Source organism: Fundulus heteroclitus, chromosome 13 (genome assembly GCF_011125445.2).
Source record: "Fundulus heteroclitus isolate FHET01 chromosome 13, MU-UCD_Fhet_4.1, whole genome shotgun sequence".
NCBI classification, from domain to species: Eukaryota; Metazoa; Chordata; class Actinopteri; order Cyprinodontiformes; family Fundulidae; genus Fundulus; species Fundulus heteroclitus.
In genome coordinates this window covers 21,275,975-21,295,753 of record NC_046373.1, presented here as the reverse complement: position 1 = coordinate 21,295,753, position 19,779 = coordinate 21,275,975, and the positions used below count along the sequence as shown (strand labels likewise).

The 19,779-nt window shown below is 39.2% G+C and overlaps 1 protein-coding gene across 1 annotated transcript; it reads left to right on the top strand.

Annotated features, from left to right (window-relative positions):
• Positions 1-1,255: 1,255 nt before the first annotated feature.
• neu1 (neuraminidase 1) lies at positions 1,256-19,544 on the top strand. Its single transcript, XM_012870408.3, has 6 exons — positions 1,256-1,523; positions 4,519-4,708; positions 5,873-6,135; positions 12,034-12,216; positions 17,354-17,573; positions 17,688-19,544. Exons 1-6 carry the CDS (start codon positions 1,437-1,439, stop codon positions 17,906-17,908), a joined length of 1,164 nt encoding a protein of 387 aa, XP_012725862.1. The 5' UTR covers positions 1,256-1,436; the 3' UTR covers positions 17,909-19,544.
• Positions 19,545-19,779: the final 235 nt, after the last annotated feature.

Here is a 19,779-nt window from a genome sequence, read left to right as displayed (position 1 = left end):
AAGAGGAAGACCCCTGAAATGATTAGTGATTAGTGAAGTATATAGCTTAAAAGGCTCTGTTCTTTAGGCTTTATACACCCACATAGAAAGTGATTGTGTTTTTGGGCTATTCTGCCCCACTGTGGCTTAACACGGGTAACTGCATACAAATCACTGTGTGATATTGCATGGTACAATTTTAAGAATTTGTTTACATGTAAGAATGAAAAAGTAATGCATAAGTTCATAATTTGCTTTGTTTTTTGCTGAGCTATATCATGTGGTAGTGCCAAGAATTGCAAAAACAAAACCATAACTATCCATCCATCCATCCATCCATTTTCCGACACGCTTATCCCTGCTGGGGTCACGAGGGGAGCTGGTGCCTATCTCCAGCTGTCAAAACCATAACTAAACACCTCAAAATCATGACAGAACCTCCCCCTCATGGGCCACGGATATAAGACGGCCTCAAAAAAGTCCAAGAAAAACAAAAACAATCCCAACAGGGTGGGTGGAGAGGGGCTTGGAAGGAGGGCAACAAAACAGAGAGTTCAGGTGGGACGGTCCAGCAGCTGTTTAATAATTTGCTGACAATGCACAATCCTTGGAGGCTGGCGAAGATGAGGTTGTGGTGGCCGACCATGTCTCAAGCAAAGGCTTCAGGAGAACACATTGCACCAGTCTTAGCAGCTCTGCACTGGTTACTGGTTATGAGTATAAAAATCAATTGGTTAAATCTAAACATTGTGGTCTTCAATTATTTCATAAAATAATTTTAAGATCTGGTATAGACACAGATTAGGAACAGACTTTTTGGGGGAGTATTGAAGAGATAAAATTACTAATATGACAAAAAAAAAAGTCATAGGAGAAAAGTCAAAAACGGTAATATCAGGATAAAAACGTCATTTTATGAGAATTAAGGGGGAACATTTCCAGAATAGTCACAGTTTGCACAACTATTTTAGTCATGGAGTAATAGGGCCAGGTTAGATTCTTTTGATTATTTTTATTCTTTACAAGTATAAAGTCAGGAGAATGAAGCCAAAGAGGTACGAAAATAATCTCGTAGTGTTACAAAAATAAAAATATAATGAATATAAGGTATATTCTGAGATTAAAGTCCCCCTGATACTGTTTAAGTGACTGAGTCTAACAGATTTGCCACATTCAACATGGCGGACGCTCTGACTCATCCGCAGCACAGGCAGACCCCGCCCAACGAGGCGTCTACGGTTTCCTCTTTTATTTTGGTGAATGGCGGTAGTCACGTGGTCACATCCGTTGATCACATGACTTTCCCCGGATAAACAGTGAATAAAATGTTCACCGGGCGAGTGAGTTAGAGAGTTAGTTTTTGGTTCGGGTAGCTCGTCTGGACCCTCGGCTCCTGTTCCGTTTGCTAATATCTGGCCAGAGCGAAGAAGAAGAAAGTTTGAGGAGTCGAGTCCAACATGGAAAGCGGAAGCTGGACTACCGCTGCGTCCTTACTGCTGTCTGCGCTGCTGTCCGTCTGCCTCTGTGCCGTCGACCCTGCTCAGGTACACCGAAGCTGTAGTAAAGCGACAATTACTGCGGCATAGCAGCGTTATATGCCGGTCTAAGCTGGCAAACACCGCGCAGCTGAAGCTGTGGGAAATTGTGCTTTAAAATGTGTGACTGCGTTATGGAGGTTTTCAGTTGTTTCACTTATGTCATCTGCAAAAGTGTCAAAAAGCACCTGACTGCTTTATGCTCAGCCTCAAAAGGACCGGTCTTTCCTGTGAGGCTGGTTTGGACTGCTGACTTTTACTAGCCTTTAGAAAATACTTCTCTATTATATATATATATATATATATATATATATATATATATATATATATATATATATATATATATATATATATATATATATAGCCCCCTGTTTTTCCCATTTACCTGAAAGGTTTCACAATGAGCATTGCTTTCTTTAAAATTCGCTTTAAACAAACTATTGTACTGTTAAAAATCTAATCTCTATACAAACAACTGTTGTGCTTAAAGAACCAAATTAAAAGTAAACGCCTAAGCACTTTTACATTCACAGCGTTTCAGAAGGACTCCGAATTTATTCTTTAATTGCATTCAAGTATTACTCAATTCCACTTGGATGAAGTTGTATTGTTGCACCTACAGACGCAGAGGTGGGTAGTAGCTAGTTACATTTACTGTAGTAACGTTTTGACCAAAATGTGCTTTTAGGAGTAGTTTTACTGCACTATTATTGCTACTCTTGAGTAAAATTTCTAGCTATTGTATCTACTGTGAGCAACTCCATGACAAAATAACAGACATATTTGAACCAAAAATGCTCCAGAGAGAGAAAAACCTAGTTTATGTTAAAGTGAGACCTCTTGTTTGTACACAAGCTTTGTTATTTTAATGTTATTTTCTATCTGCTGAGCTCATTTAGCCATTTGGAGGTCAAACGCACGTACAGTAAACTGTAGATATTGTTATTGTAAGTACTTTGCACTATTCTAATATACTGTATATACATTAACTGCAGTAAGTATTGTTTAAGTTTATTGTTGTGAAAGAATATTTAGATAAGTGCTTCTGCCTGAATTTATTTTGCAATTATGTTATTCATTGTATATATTTTTTATTTTTTTATTTAAAATACCAGGATTTGCACATAACCTTATATTTTTGTCTGTCTGATAACATCATTTTTGAATATTAAATTCTCAGCTGTTATTATTAGTTACTAAGTACTTGAGTAGCCTTCTTACTTAATACTTTTTTACTCTTACTTGAGTAATTTCTTAAAACTAAGTAAAAATATGAACTATGAAGTAGTGCTACTCTTACTTGAGTAAAATTTTTGGCTACTCCACCCGCCTCTGAACAGGAGGCTTCCCAAGATGAAAACTCTGCATGTTCTCATATCTCCAGAGACGGACTTAAACAAAGATATTGGGAGTCCCATAAATTTAGATGTGAGATGAACAGTTGCTGTTGAAGCCGGAGGTCAAATGGGAAGACTGGTTCAGCATAATAGAAAGCCAACAGTAGCTTAAATAACCACTAGTTATAGCCAAGGTGTGCGGCACACATCTCTAAACTCACAACCAGGTGCCATTCCTGAGGTTTCAGTTTGTACAAACCCAGCAAAACTGACCAATAACATGTTGTAAAAACGTTGCCCGTTCCAATGAGCCTCAGTTTCAGCTGCCATATTTAGATGGTTGGGTCTAATCAGGGGTAAATAAGTATTGGAAAATGAGGTAAAGAAAAATCTTTATTTTTCTTAAGTTTAGTACTACCTTGCTACCTAAATGTCCAATCTGTCTATCCGTCCGTCCAGACATGAATGGATTAATCAAGGAGCTACAAAGTAAGATATTTACTGTAATATCAACCTAAATCATTCTCATTTGTCACCCAGGATGGAAGTAGCATTCCCTATAAACAATGGGTCCTCTCCATAATCATAATAATAATTGAAATTTATTGATCTCACAATGGAGAAATTGACGTCTGCATCTTCACCCATCCCCTTGGGGAGCAGTGGGCTGCCACTGTGCGGCGCCTGGGGAGCAATCTGGGTCAAACTTGGTCTAAATTTAAAATTTGACGGCTAGTCAGGGTCTTGTAAATTAAACTGCAGAGAACCATTGTCTTAATATTGCAGTGTTTTATGTGATGCAAAGTATTTTCTTTGTGTTTTCCTGAAGAGATGTTCTCAGAAAGAAAATTATGACAGATTTCCATGCAGGATTCATGCTGAATGTCTAATATAAATAACATATCTGCAGTAAATTCAAAGCAAAATTTTGTATACCCCCTTTGTATTCTAGGGCTTCATGTGCTTCATTTTTGTATGTAGGGTTTGCGTGGGGGTGCTTACTTTGTCATCTCTCATTAAAACTTTGTAGTTTTGGTTTCACCTTTGTTCTTAATAAATAATGACATAATGCAATCTGATGCTGAGGGTAAATAAAGTAATTTAGCACCTGGTAAAGACCAGGGGTCTCATTTATAAAGCTTGCCTACGCACAAAATGGGGCTTGAAACTTGAGTATGTCACTTTCCACACAAAAGTTGTGATTTATAAAAAAAGAAAAGAAAAAAATTGCAGGAAAATGTGCGGTCATCACAGCAACTCTGACCCATTTTTTTTTTAAAACCACTTGAAGAAATGTGTGTACAAAAAAAAAAATTCCAAGCAGAGTTTGGATGGTGCAGACATATTAACTAATTCCTGACATTAAACTCCGAGCTCATTAGATTTGTATTATATATTGCATTGCGTATTCTGTTTCCATTCGTGTATCGACATGTTTTCTGTTTCTTGTTTCAAAATGCAAAGACATGAGCGTTACCCAAGTCTTTGCTTTGTGCTGCCACTTTTACAAACTCAACAGACTGGAACCAGATTGCTGATGATACAGACATTTTTCCTGCCTCGACCAGCTTTGCTCACAAACATTCAAGCTACTTATCTTTCCCTTTGTAAGCCTTTTCTTATCCCCCGTCCTTAACTCTTTATCATCTTTTTTCTCTGTTGCCTAGATTGACCCTCTGGTGTTTGAGGAGCAGCTGCTGTGGGTGAGCGGAGCCCAGGGTCACGTGAACACCTACAGGATCCCACTCATCACCTTCACACCCAAAGGGAGCCTGCTGGCCATTGCCGAGGGCAGGAAGTCGACGTCCGGTGACGTAGGAGCAAAGTTCATCGCAGTGAGACGGTCCACTGACAAAGGCAGTACCACCACCCCCAGAAAAACAAGCAAACACATCCTTCACATGTTTATTGGAAATTCTTCTGATTTAATATAAAATGTTTGAATGGCGTACCGCGCACATGACGTCACCATCTCAAGAGCAACGCCCCTTTTGCCCCTTTGGTAGGGCAAACAGGTAGAGAACGCCCATAGCCACCAGCTATTACACGCGCAACAGAAACAGCGATATGACCGACTTTATAGCCGTTAAACTTTCGCAAGACGATGTCCCAGGCGCACGGTTTACTTGTCGAACTGTAGAAGAACACAACAACCTTCAGCTCAAACGATGGCTTGAGTGTCGAGGGTTTCAAAAGACCGTAAAACCGGCCGAGTTCATCGAACGGTAAGTCGTCGTTTTTTTTCCTGCTCGGCGTTCATGGCGTCGTCAGCCGTTTTTTTTCTCTTTGTAATCACCGTCCAGGAATCGATGTTGCCAATAGGTAGCTACAAAACAACTGTTTACATCTCAGCTGCCATGATAGCCTATATGCTATCATGGTAGCAGGCGCTCGGTTGACAAAGGTAAATAGTATTCAAAATACTCTTACCTGTTCACTACTTGATGTCGCTGGAATTGGGTCAGGATGTTCTTCGGTCCTTTCCTCCAACAAAATGCTTGCTACATATGTACGTGAATTTGGTAACTTTTTCCGGGTTGAACTGTTGTGTACGGCGAACGCACCGGTGAACCCAGCGCACATATTTCTCCTTGGCAGTCTTGAAGAAAACATCCTTCATATGCGGCCGATCAGCGTACCTCGAGTCGCTGTTGCACGTTCCATAGCAACAATGTTTAAAAACCATGGTCTTAGATTTGGAAAAAGCAGTCGTTTTACGAGTAAAACCAAGGGTAACGCACGTCTCTTTTACAGCGAAACAGCGGAGGACAGAGCAAGCTTGCCCTACCGCGGACCACGTGATGTGACGTCTCGTGACGTCACGTTCTAAAAATAGCTCGCTCGCGGTACGCCATTAATCAATGATAAAATCTCCAGAAAGGAGCAGAACTAGATAGAACAGCCTTTCATTGAACGGATGCAAATAACCCATGTAGTCTGGTATCACATCAAAGCATTTGATTTCCAGAAAGTTCTAGTTTCCACGCAGCTTACTTGCTTTCCTTCTGTCTCACCTTACAGGCGACACCTGGTCTCCGACCGCCTTCATAGTGGACGACGGGAGCTTCCCGGATGGCTTGAACCTGGGCTCCGTAGTTGTGGACGAAGAGGCGGGTTCGGTGATTCTGATCTACACCATCTGCTTCCACCTTTACCACTGCTCGCCGGCCAGCACCATGATGGTGGAGAGCTGGGACGACGGCCTGAGCTGGAGCCAGCCCAGAAACCTCTCGGTCCAGCTCGGCGTGAAGGCTTTCGCTCCCGGGCCGGGATTCGGCATCCAGGTCAGAAAGGATGTTTCTGTTTATCCTTGAACAAAATCCCAGTGTCCCTCTAGGGGCCTATAGGGAGCATTAAGGCACACTGGGCTCTCCAATACATCATTGTAGCGCATGAATGTTCACATACTGTCCGTACATGCACTTTGTAGAAAGCAGGTAAGGATCCTGGTTAGTGCTCCGTGCACATCAGTACATACGCTCCACTCCGGCAGCTTGCACGTAGAAATCAGTATGTATTAACCTGTGAAATAAAGAAAAGATAAGGAAAATAATGTTTTAGATGTGCAAGCAGCGGCTTTTAGGTTTTATTATAATGTTGTGACTCACCGGAGCCTCATTCTGATTCGCTCACAGTGATGAGCGATAAACACACAGATTTAGTGTTTTTGTTTTCCTGATTCGTTTTGACTGGTTAAAATGATTGCGCAGGAGGACAAAATCAGTAGAGGCTTTATTTTGACTTACCTGGACCTTCTCATGGAGCTGGCAAGGTGATGAAAAGTTGACGATACTGATGGTGCTTTCTCTGGAACATTATGGCTGGAACTGATGGTGGGGCTGCAGAAACCTTCAAAGGCGAAGAAAGCAGTAGCAGAAAATACTAAGAGCATATTAGCGTCATGATTGCCTTCACACCAGGGAGGTTTGCCAAATTAGCTGCAGTGCAGCCACGTTTAAAACAGCTGTCGAGGTTCTGCAGACTGTGGTTTATCTAGGGGCCAAAAACCACAAGCGAAGAGGATTTTTCACTATAAAGAGTAGCTAAAATTTAAGCCAAATTACCTGTTTTACAGCTACATTTTTATTGCCATCATAAAAAAACTGAAAAGCTTGTCATTCACATCACATGCACATAGTTAAAGGTTTGATATCAGCATTTTAAAAGCTGATTTCATAGTCATTTGAAAGTAATTCAGCTCCTGATTGAGTCACAGTGTTAATCTTTTTTTTATTACACATTGGAGAACAATTGTCACAACTGTGTTGTTTACCTTGGTTTGTGCTTCTGGCAACGATAAAACAAGGAACAAAGTTAGTTCTAGTTTCGAGTCAGAGGGAAAGTAGTCTGATAAACACCTTAAAAGACACCAGGTTTTCTACATAAAGTATATACATACCTTAATAAACAGCTAGTTTTGGTCCAAGTTACTTTGATTTCCAAGTAGGAACTCTGCCATCTAAAGTTTTAAAGCTGTATTATACATTTAATTTTGTTGTAGTTGATCAAAACATCTGTAGTTACACTCAGGCTTATCATATTGACTATATTTAAATTTCATTTTAGTAATATTGCGATATTTTGTCAGGTTATGTGTATGAAAATGGTTCCCGTAAAGCAACAGGATTGTGATATTTCACTGGTTGATGTGTAATTTCAGTCCAAACAGGATCTGCCTTGTTAATAGTTTATAGAATACAGGCATTTTAATCCCCCCTTTGTAATTTTACTAGATATGCCCTGAAGTCTTCCTAGATTCAAGAAAAATGTCCAGACTTTTCCATCCCTGCCCCCATTTTCGTGTGTGCAAAAAATTGATAGGCATGAAGTCGGAGCAGTTGGAGCAATATGTTTCTTGTCACTAGAGGCTATTTGGGTAACGAGTATATCTGAACGTATGAAATGCCTCATTCATGTGAGATGACAGAGCCTGAAGGTAAAAGCCGGTGTAAACAAACCGACCTATGAAGTTTGAGCTCGTGTCAAGCCGAGCTTTGCGGAACCGCAGAGTACAGGCGTACGTGTGATCACATGCTTTTATAGCACAATGAGCCACATCGCTAGGCCTCTCACAGTCCATTAAAAGTGATGTGAAACCTTTGAGATGTTTGCGGCGGCATTTGGCATGATCAGCTTGATGATAACAAACGACTTCTTCCTTTATGATCCAGCTCGACATTCTCTGGTCTTGTATGAATATCTATCAAGCTCACATGAAGGGTGTTTTCCTCCTGCAGCAGTTCAGTTGTTGTCGACCCTCAGTGGTGGGAAGAGAATCTCGACCTGCCAAGTGCTAATAAAAGTTGCTTTGTTGCTGTTTGCACGTGACAGCACTTAGTTTCCGCGTTGCAGCATTTTCACCGTTGTTAGTGTTGGCCTTCTATGGTATTACAAGTAACCATGCAGTTCTCTAATTGTTTTGGCTCTTACTGAATATTTATTTGTTTTTTCTTTTCTTTGCTTTTTTTTTTAGTCTAGAATCAAGAATCTTTTATTGTCACCACATTTTACCACGGTTTAATTACCTTTGAGGGTGAAAAAAAATGTGATTTTATATTATAGCCGACAATGCATTTTGCAATGTTGGGAAAAACAGTTTCCAAGATAAGGAAATGCAATAAATTTACATTTGAAACCAACCAACACAATCTTAAACTTAAAAAAAAAAAACATCATTATTTACCCAACCTGCATCATCCCTTCTCCTCTCATTGCACAACAATGCTAGTTTTTGGTTTATCTGTTGGTTCACAGAGAGAAGTTAATTAGTATCTCGCTGATTACAACTCTGCAGTCAATACTGGGCATTGCATCTTCTTTGTAAGCATCTTTTTCCTCAGTGATGCAAGTTTCAGGCAGCTGATTCGGGAAGAGCTAGGCTCCATTTGTTTGCTTTTCGACGGGTTCCAGTGCAGATACTTGACAGGGCACTGTTCTCTGTCAGACCCGATAAAGTAGCTGCGCATTTCGAGCACGTCCTTTATTCAGATTAGAGCAGGAAAAAACATAGTTTGAGTTGATTTCTTTTTGCGGGTGGGGAAAAAACAACAGAAATTGTTTGTTTTTTAAAACAAAATTACCAATGCAACAATTATTGGCACTCCTGCTCTATACTTTTGCCAAAAGTTAGTATTCTATAGCATTTCACAAGGTCGGAGCACACGACCTCTCCTCTGTCACGCTTTCTTCTTTTCAACTTACCCCACGGGCTTTCTGACCTTTTTCTTGCAGATGAAACCCAAATTGTGCTATTGCTAAGAGGTCATGATGCCATGCACATTAACAGAGCCACATCATTACAGACCCTCCTCTATACTCAGTGAAAGATCAGAATCTTAGGCTTTCAATGTGAAGACCAAGACATCTGGGATACCTCCCAAACAAACATTGTATATTTATGTAGCACATATTAGCTGTTATCGGGACTTGGTTTTGGATTTCTCTACACAATTAAGATCCTGCTACAGCAATAGATTTTATTCAATGGGGTTTTAGACATCTTCCTCAAGGGAGGATATAATTGAGGAAGATCCTGTAGCTGTGTGTTTTGAGCTGATGCGGATTATCAGCCACTGTGTCACTACCACCGGAAAACAAACCGACTCAGAAGCTCTGATTGTAGGAAGCTTGCTCCTGTCAGGAAAAACCAGAATGTGGACCTGAAATCCAAACCAGACAGAGTTGCATTTAAAAAAAAAAAGGTTATTTAGACTAGAAAACCTGGATGTAGTCAGGGAACCTCTGCCGGAGCAAGCTAGTTTCTACCTGGTAGTGGCGGGACCAGGCTTTACTCACTACAGAGGCATCAAGAAGAATGACAGAGATCAGTTTGTAATCCACAATGTTAGGTAGGGTCATAGACATCATATACGTAGACCAGGGGTCTGCAACCTGTGGCTCCAGAGCCGCATCTGGCTCTTTACACTTTCAGCTTTGGCTCTTAAAACCTTAGACCAAAAATGCAGGGGGAAAAAAATGGTCAATGTTTCTAAATGTAAAGGTCATTTAAAATTGCTAGGTTTAGGATGCATTTAGTTCTGCAATATATGTGTAAGATTTCCAGAAAGAAAGAAACTATAGGTGTATAGAATATTTTACTATAGATAAATGAAGTATCTTTTTGTCAATGGGTTGCAAACAACTTGCTTTTTCATCATTTTGATGCCATTTGCTATAGAACTCAAATGTCCAATTAAAGAAAATTAATTAAACCTAAACATAAAAATACTGTTGGTTAAATAATAAAAACTTTTCATCTTTAATTAAAAATGTTTTAACAAATTTCCTATAGTATACTATAAGACAAGCTCTTGTTTCAAAGAGACGTGTAACTTTTGTGGCACTAAACAAAATTTGTTTAGCTGGACCGAGGGCAAAAATGGCTCTGCGAGTGGTAAAGGTTGCTGACCCCTGACGTAGACGCATCGTTGGGCGGGTTCTGCGTATGCTGCAGATGAGTCAGAGTGTCCGCCATGTAGAATGTGGCAAATCTGAAGTTAGTCCGAGTCACTTAAACAGTATCAGAGGGATTTAATCTCAAAATATACTTATATATTTTTATTTTTGCAATATTAAGGGTTTATTTTCATATCCCTTTGGCTTCATTCTCCTGACTTTATACTTGTAAAGAATACAAATAATTAAAAGAATCTAACTTGGCCCTATTGCTCCAGGACTGAAATAGTTCTGCAAACTGTGACTATTCTGGAAATGTCCCCCTTAATTCTCATATGATTTTTTTCTCATAATATTATCACTGTTGTCTTTTTTTGTTACTTTACTGTCCTAGGACTTTTTTTCTCATATTAGTAACTTTCTCTTTAATTCTTCCCACAAAACCTCTGTTCATAATCTGTGACTATACCAGAATTTAAGAGAGTCACATGTGACGGTTTTATGAAATAATGAAGACCACAATGTTTAGATTTAACCAATTTACTTTTATATTCATATATATAACACACACACACACACACACACACATATCTAGCGCTAAGTGAGTAGCTGTGGAGAGCTTACTGTAAGTAGTGCAGGAGCCAGGTGCAGCGCATGAGGCTGATTACAGCGGAGCAGGTGGGCGTGTGGAAAACAGAAAGCAAGGAGGCACAAATCATGACAGCTCTTCCTTTTATCTGGATGAGCAGTGTTCTTTACCTTTTATATTGCAACCCAGACATCGCAACAGTTTCTAAAATAATAGAAAGTCTGACTCCCCTTAAAATGAACTGGATCAAAACCAGGAGGAAATTCAAGTGAAAAATGCTCACAGTAAAGAAATTAGACCCTTTGTCTTTTTCCCCCTCAATAGTAGATATAGTAACACCACAAGTGTCTTAATGGCGAACAGATTACTGACTGTAAAGCTTGTTGCATCATACTTTTTACGCATGGTACACATCAACCATGCAATAGCTTCAACAGAAGATCCAAAGATCCCCAGTGAGGCTCTTTAAAAGCTGCTGCATGTATTAAATTGATTTCCAACAGTCCTTTTTTTATATATATAATTAGAGCCCCATGAGTTGTGGCTTGTTCATTCATTTTATTTATGATGCTTCCTCTTTCAGCCATCTCACATGTGACCGTGGGAGGAATTAAAAGCCTTTTTTTCCCCATTAGTAAGCAAAGCTGACAGAGGTTGCCTAACACTAAAATTACGTGTCTGGTTTTCACATCTCTATCCCATTTGTCATTTCTTATCAACATAAAAAGCCGAAAGCCGAGGTTAACCCACATAGAAATCTAGAAAGGATCCAACAAATATACCTGTTTAGTACAAAACTGTTAGCACTGCATTTTCACGCACGCAATCAGTGTACTTTTTAATTTGAACCGTGTTGTTACTGAAAAGTTGCTATATAAATAAACTTGCCACAATTTGGGCAAACAAACAAACAAACAAAAAACCCATCACACAGAGTGCGTTTGGTGGAACATCGAAGAAACCCAGGAGGAATCAGGCGGGGGGGTTATGACATGAGATGGGCCAGGGATCTGAGAGAGCATCAGAAAACCAAAAGTACATGAGGCACGTAGTGACTGGGTAGCAGGAGTGTAGAGCGGGAGAAAACCGAGGAAATCTAAAGGATTTATCCATTTTAGCCAAAATAGAACAAAAGGTTCACCCATGAACAATCAGGGCCTTTACATTCTGCACCCGTTTGTGTCTTTTTGCGCTACAGAAGCGCCTCAGACCTGCGAAGGGGCGTTTGGTGGTTTGCGGCCACGGGACGATAGAGGGCGACGGGGTGTTCTGCATCCTGAGCGACGACCATGGAGAGACCTGGTACAACGGCGCAGCCCTGAAGAGCATCCCTTACAACCAGCCGAAAAAGGCTCAGGACTTCAACCCCGACGAGTGCCAGGTACGTTTCTACGTTTCTACGGCAACTCACAAGGAGCTGCTGTACTTTTAAACAGACGATTTTAGTCGTTGTGTTTTAACTTGTGACGATCCTGACGAACGTTACCCGTGGAAAGATTCTGAAGTTGACAGAAAGGCTGCAGGACTCCATTTTGGTGGTTTATTTATTGTTCTTTCTGGAACACCATGGGACCATAAAAAAATAAAATAAAAACAACAAAGCATCAAAGTATCCTCAGTGGTGTGGTGTGCAGCTGTTTTGTGCTTTGAAAAAGTATTTGCACCCTTATAGATTCCTTTTTGTCTTTGATTTTTTTGTTACACTTAAATGTTTCAGACTAAGATAACCCGAGTAAATAAAAACAAAACAGTAAATGAACAATGATTTCATTTATTGAGGGAGATAAGCTATTTACACCAGCCTGCCCCGATGTGGAAAAGTAATCACGTCCTTTGTTAATTGCTGAACGATCTGTGATCAACCGCGTTTCTTGATTCAGTTACACAAGCCACACCCCGGCCTGATTCCCGCCTGACCTTTAAGATCAGGAAGTCACTGAAGCTGAACCTGTCTGACAACATCAAGCAGGCTAAAAGATCTCAAAATACACCTTGACTCAATATAAAAAAAGCCAAGACCTGAGATTGGGTCGCGGGGGCAACAGGTCCAGGACAGAAACCCAGACGTTCTTTCCTCCCAGTGGCATCCTCCAGCTTATTCTGCAGGATCCCAAGGCGTTCCCAGGTCCAGATGGGATATATAGTCCCTCCAAAGAGTCCTGGGTCCTCCCCAGGGTCTCCTCCAATGGAACGTGCCCGATAAACCCCATATAGGGAGGTGCCCTGTGGACAGCCTGATCAGATGCCCAAACCACCTCAACTGGCTCCTTTCGATGCAGAGAAGCAGCGGCTCTACTTGGAGCAACCTCCAGATAACAGACCGCCTCACCGTATCTCTAAGGCTGAGCCCGGCTACCTTCTGGAGGAAGCTTGTTTAAGTCGCTTATATGTAGGATTTTATTCTTTCAGTCATGATCACTGAGCTATATAATACACTGGAGTGCCGATTTTGCCGAAAAACTGAAGTCACTGGCCGCCATCTTGCTACTCCCTACTCTCACAGAATCCCATAGGATTTGGTTGCAACAACAAGCAGTTTTCTGACTCTGTAAAAACGTTCCATAGATAATTCTACAGTCAGTGGATGTACTAACACTATCAACTACTAGGAAATTAGGTGCTGAAATATTTGACATGTTATTCATATTAAATATATATATATATATATATATATATATATATATATATATATATATATATATATATATATATATATATATATATATATATATATAAGTATGTGTATATGTATATATGTGTATATAATATATATATGTATATATATGTATATATATATATATATATATATATATATATATATATATATATATATACACATACTTATATATACATATATAAGTATGTGTGTATATATATATATATGTAAATATATGTTTTTGTATATTGTTATTTATATATTTCTAAATGTTATAACTATATATTTAAATGAATAAAATGCTACATATTTCAGCACATGACTTTCTCAGTACTTGATAGTTTTAGAACATAAAATAAAAGTATATGGCATTTGACATTTTAAAAGTCTTAAGCTCCCCCTAAACATGAGAAAATCCTCGTTATTCAATGCTGTAGCGCACATATTCCCTAGTTACTGGGGGGAAATAGGGAGTACCAATATGGCAGCTGGTGGCTTCAAAGCGACTCGTTCTAACAGCGGGCGATCAGCACTCCAGTGTATTATATAGCTCAGTGGTCATGATCCATACCTCATGATTGTAGGTGATTGTCGGAACGTAGCTGGAGCGGTAAGTTTGCTTTTTTGGCTCCGCTCTTCCTAAACTGCACCCGCATTACTGCAGATGCGTCCCTCGTTCCGTCCTACCGCCACTCATGAGCAAGGCATCAAGATACTTAAACTCCTCTGCTTGAGACAGAGACTGACTGCCTGGCCTCAGACTCAGGAGGAGTGACTCCCTGGAATGGTGGGCCGACTAAAATCATTTGAAGAACAAATTGACGACTGATCCTGGCGGTCACAAAAGAACCCTGAACGGCATGTGAAGCACAGCAGCCATCAGTATCCCCAGGTAGGGTCAGAGTTCATGTTTTAACAATAAAAAAAAAGAGAGACGGGGCAAAGATTGCATCCATGGGAGCAAACCACAGCTGACCAAAAAGAACACCTTAAGCTCAATCACTGTTGGGTTCTGCAGCAGAGCTTTGATCCAGAACGCTAAAGCAGGTCCACCTCAGAACAAGTCAGGGATCACAAACACCTGATGATGGCAGCTGTTACCACCAAGGGTTGCATAACCAGCTTTAATGTTTAAAAGGCCCGGCTGGTTCTGCTATCTCTTTTCCTCTAATAAATGACATAATTAGGTGCATTTTGTAGTTATTTGTATTAAAAAAGCAAAAAGAGAAGAAATCTATAAAGGTGCATTATTTTTTCCCCCCATTATTTTAAATAGTTGTTTTTTTTTATGCACAAATACACAGACATGATTTTTTTTTTTTTAATCACCCTACTCAGCTGCGCATTTGTTTAATCTGACTCTGGTATTTTTGATAACTGTACAGTATTTTGTTCTTGTCAGTTTGTACTTGCTGCACACTTATTCTTATTTTTTGGTTAATTTTTTTTTTTTATCTGTGTGTGTGTATCTGTGTGCTTTCATTTACTTTTCACGTCGCTGCTGGTACCCCTGAATTTCCCCACTGAGGGACAAAAAAGGTTAAATCTATCAAAAGTGAAAGCAGCTGCAAGAAATGCTATGATGAATTGCTAGTTTTAGGTGACTTTACTCTTATGTGGCATGGAGGTTATTTATCAGAATCCTTTCAACCCATAACCCATTGCCCATTAATTTATTGAGACATTGTTAACTCTTAACGTGAAACAAAGCATCTTGATGGGGTTTTGGATAAATATGCTGTTGCAAAATTTATTATTTACAGACAAAAAAATCAGTGGCACGGGCCGGGGTCATTTCTAGTTTTCAGACGTCTTGTTGCATCTCTTATGGAAAAAAATAGAATTAAATTGAAAGGAAATTACAATTTAAAAAAAAATTTTCAGGCGATAATGGCAGTGCTACCCTGTCCTGAAGTTTTGTGTTTTTCTTTTTCTCTTTTTATATTAATGATACATTTAAAGTTAAAACACAGAGAAATGCGCTGATAACTGAAGCTGAGCTCTACTGCCCTCTGGTGGCTGCTCTGTCTCTGTCACCCATAGCCATTGGTAGGTATATACCATTCTGATTGTAGGATAACCTGGAGCAAAAACACAAGATTCATTTTATTATTTGTAGATCATTATTGAATTTGGACTGAAAATACAATAAGGTTTGACAAGTGATCATATATAGTTATCATTAATACATTGAAACAACTCGAAAGAACCAAGATAAATATAATTTGTACAGTCTGGGGAAAAAATGGGTGAGGGCTGAATCATCATTCTTGTTTAAATATAAAAAAAATTGTACATAAATGAAACAAAATAATTACACATTCAACAGAAGCTCAAATTCTCTCTTTGTTTTCCTTATTCCCTACATTTGCACTTTAACTAAAGCTCAGTGTTGGCTAACATTATCCCTTACTCGAGGCGTTTTGAACATAAGGTATCCTCTGCTGTTATAAATAGTCTCACTGTTTATAAAAAATATTTGGATATTTACAGGTAATAAATGATGTGTTATACTTTTTCCTCCACTGTAAAGCAGCTCCTTAAATTTGAATGTCTTAATTTGATAAAAAAAAGTGTTGTCTCTGTAATTAAACCTGATCCCTACAATTATTGCTTAATAGTATTTAAATACTAATTTAAAAAAAATGAAAATGTCTTTTAATTGGACATAGTTTAACTGTCTCTACTTATGTAGCATTATCTATCACAGGCTTATCAATATTTATATGATGTATAACTTTTTTTATTTTAATACACTAACACAGACGGTGGGGAATTTAGTCTTAACAACTGATGTTAAGTTTGAAGTCAGGGTCAGCTGAAACGCCAGACACCCAGCAGGCCAGCTTAATGGACACCAGGTCTCACTTGTGGAAAAATGGTGTCAAGTCTGGTGCAAAAATCCTCGTAACGAGCAGTTTCACTGGGTGTGACTCGGCCAATTCTGGTTTTGCAGACTTACACACACACCTCTGTTTATTAATGGTTTTTGTTGCCTCAAGCACATAATTTGGGACATGGGGGGGTCGTGGCCGAGTGGTTAGAGCAGCGCGCTTGCCTGGTTCGATCCCCAGCGTCAGCACTCATGGTCCCTGAGCAAGACCCTTAACCCCAGATTGCTCCCCGGGTGCCGCACATGGCAGCCCACTGCTCCCCAAGGGTGATGGGTTAAAAGCAGAGAACAAATTTCATTGTAATGTATGTTTCAATGACAGTAAAGACGATATTACTATATTATTATTACTATTACATGAATGAAGTATAAATGGTGAAAAAGAGAAATTTTAAAGTGAGAGCAGCACAACAGATGATTAATGGCACACCCTAAAACTAAAAACCCTGGGTGTGCTGGTGGTGCTGGGGTGGTGTGTTCAGCCTTAGTCCTCGACGTGGCCATCCTAGGTTCGACTGCGGCCTAATGACCGTTTCCTTCTCTTTCTCAGCCCCCTTCCTGTCCCCTTCCTGTCAGCCTACTGAACAATAAACTAAGCACAAAATATCTTAATGAATAAAGCCAAATATTGCTTGTATTGTATACTCTGATTTCTGCAGGAAAGGGAGCTGTAAATCATTGTTTATCCAAAACATAAAGAGGATATCTGCAGCCCTATTTATTACCAAATTAAATGGAATGCAAAGAAAAGGTTTGATAAAAGATGAATGCATGTAGTATTTTAGGTAGATTTTGATTGGTATTTCTCAAATTTTCTACATCCAAAAAAGTATTCTGACAGATGATATTTGACATGTTTATCTAGTCTCTTAAACTTTTTTTTTTTTTTTTTTTGCTCTGGAATCACAGAAATGAGATTCTGGAGCGCAAACATATTTTCCATCTGACCCCTCTTCTGTCTTCCTGCAGCCGGTTGAGATGCCGGACGGCAGCATCATGATCAACGTGCGGAACCAGAACAACTACCACTGCCGTTGTCGCATCGTGGTGCGCAGTCTGGACGGGGGCGTGACTCTCCCCGTAGATGAGCTGTTTTTCGACTACAAACTGATCGACCCTGTAGTCGCCGCCGGAGCTCTGCAGAAAGACGGAGTGCTCTACTTCACCAACCCATCTGACGACAAAAAGAGTAAAAATAAACAAAATTAATTTGCATATGCAATCAATTTGAAGTTACCCACTAATGCTTGGATTGGTAAACGCAGCAGAGAATAAGCACGCTAACTTATTGCTCTCTCCTCAGGAATTAATCTGACGCTTCGATGGTCGCTAACGGACGGAAAATCCTGGGAGGAAAAAGCCGTCCAGATCTGGCCGGGGCCGAGCGGCTACTCCTGCCTTACGACTCTGAACAGTGGCTCTGTAGAAGACCGGAAGTACATCTATGTGATCTACGAGAAGGGCCACAAGGACATCATCGAGACCATCTCGTTTGTGAAGATCCACCTGTACGGCGGTCGTTAGTCAGTCGATGACATCTACATGAACACATTTTTTGCTTTTAAATTGTTTGATTCTCAAACCTTAAAGGGAAAAAGGACACAAGGAGATTTTGTGGTGCACCAGCTTTCTCAGGACGACAATGAGACACTTTTTAAACATACTTCCTTTAAAAAAAAAAAAAGATTTTGGGAAAAAGAAGTCCTGCATTGTGAATATCCGGCAACTTGATGTGATTTTCCTCCTTTTATAATTTTCCTGTTTTTTTTTTTTTTTTACAATTTTCACAGCTGATGAATTCTGATATTTTATCTTGTTTAGCCAAATAATTAATGAGCCTTAATCTGTGTGTTAAGGGACAAAACCCGGCCAAGCAGGAGATGCTAAGGCAGTACAAACAAAATAATAATTTAGTATGTTATTATTGTCATGTGCATTAACCTGTATGTTTTTAAACTTTATCTTTAAAGATATTTGGTAGGGTGATCCCTAAAAAGAGCACAAAAACATATTTTCTCCTTCTACTTCATGGAGAAAATGAGCATTTAGGTCCCAATCCGCCAAAACATGATCCTCAGAGAAGGAATACGGGGCCAATCCAGCTGGCATCATGATTGTAGCTCGCGGATGTCGGCTGTGCTCATTCTGAAACCTGCATCAGGATGCAGAAACCACGACTTCCATCTTCATCCAATCTGTTTTAGAGGTTAGGACACTGGAGCTCTGAAACAAGCGATTTTCTGGAGTAAGCAATATTTCTGTCTACATACAAATCATATCAGCTGGTATTAAAATCCCATTACATAATGGATCAGATCTAAAAATTTCTGATTTTATTTTATTTTTCGGGGCGGGGATAAAGAAAGAGTTTCTTTTTTCAGCAGCATGACCTAGATAGATTTAGTGGGACGTGATGTCAAAAATGGAAGCTGGCTGAGGAAAAATCCAGATTCTGCTGCTGTTTGTTTGATTTTTTTCAAAGATCAGACGTTCAGAGTAAACAGCATAATTTCACGAGGGAAGAAAAAGATTTAAGGAGGTTTAGTCCTTAAAGTTTGAGCCTCAGTTCAACCCACACTCAGATTAAAACTCAGAGTAGGTCTGAATGACTCACTTTTAATATATGATTTTTGAAATCATGACTTTTGCTTTTTTTTTCATGTATAAATCCATCCAGGTTAAATATATATTTTGTTTTTATGTAATTATCTAAAATAATGTCCTGGTCATGGCATGATGCACTTAAATATCTTGATATCTTGTTGAGTTGCAATGTTTTGTTTTTGTTTGACTTGTTTGTGTTTGAGAGATTGAATGTGGCATGAAGGTAACTCAGCAATATGGTCAAAATATCATGGCTCCACTCAGATTAGTTTAAGGTTTGGTCTGATCTATTTTCTGTCTAAAGAAAAAATAATACTCAACGGTTGCTTATTGCTTGATGTTGTTCATCACAAGACACTTTAAACACATTACAGTCTTTGTTTAAATGTCTTTTATGTTGTTTTGTCAGTGGATGCTGGCGTTTTTGGTACCACGCTTGTCAGAGATACTTTTTCCCTCTTCAGACATCTGATATGACTTCATAAATTTTAGTTCCCGACATTTTGTTATTTTAAGGAATTTATGTAAAAATGGAATAAAATCAGTTTTCTGATCATTTTTGCTTTTTATTCATTGAAATTATTTAATCTGTAGACCTGAGCAGCATCCCGGTCCCTGCAATGGATTAATGTTTTTGCTTTGTGTTTTTTGTAAAATATCAAATAATACTATGCAATGTGGGACTGTCATTTACAAAATCTTAACAAAACCGTAATCTGTCTAAAAAGATAATTTTTCCCCAAACATATTGACTTTAAACAGCAAATACTTATGGAATATTTATCCCTTGC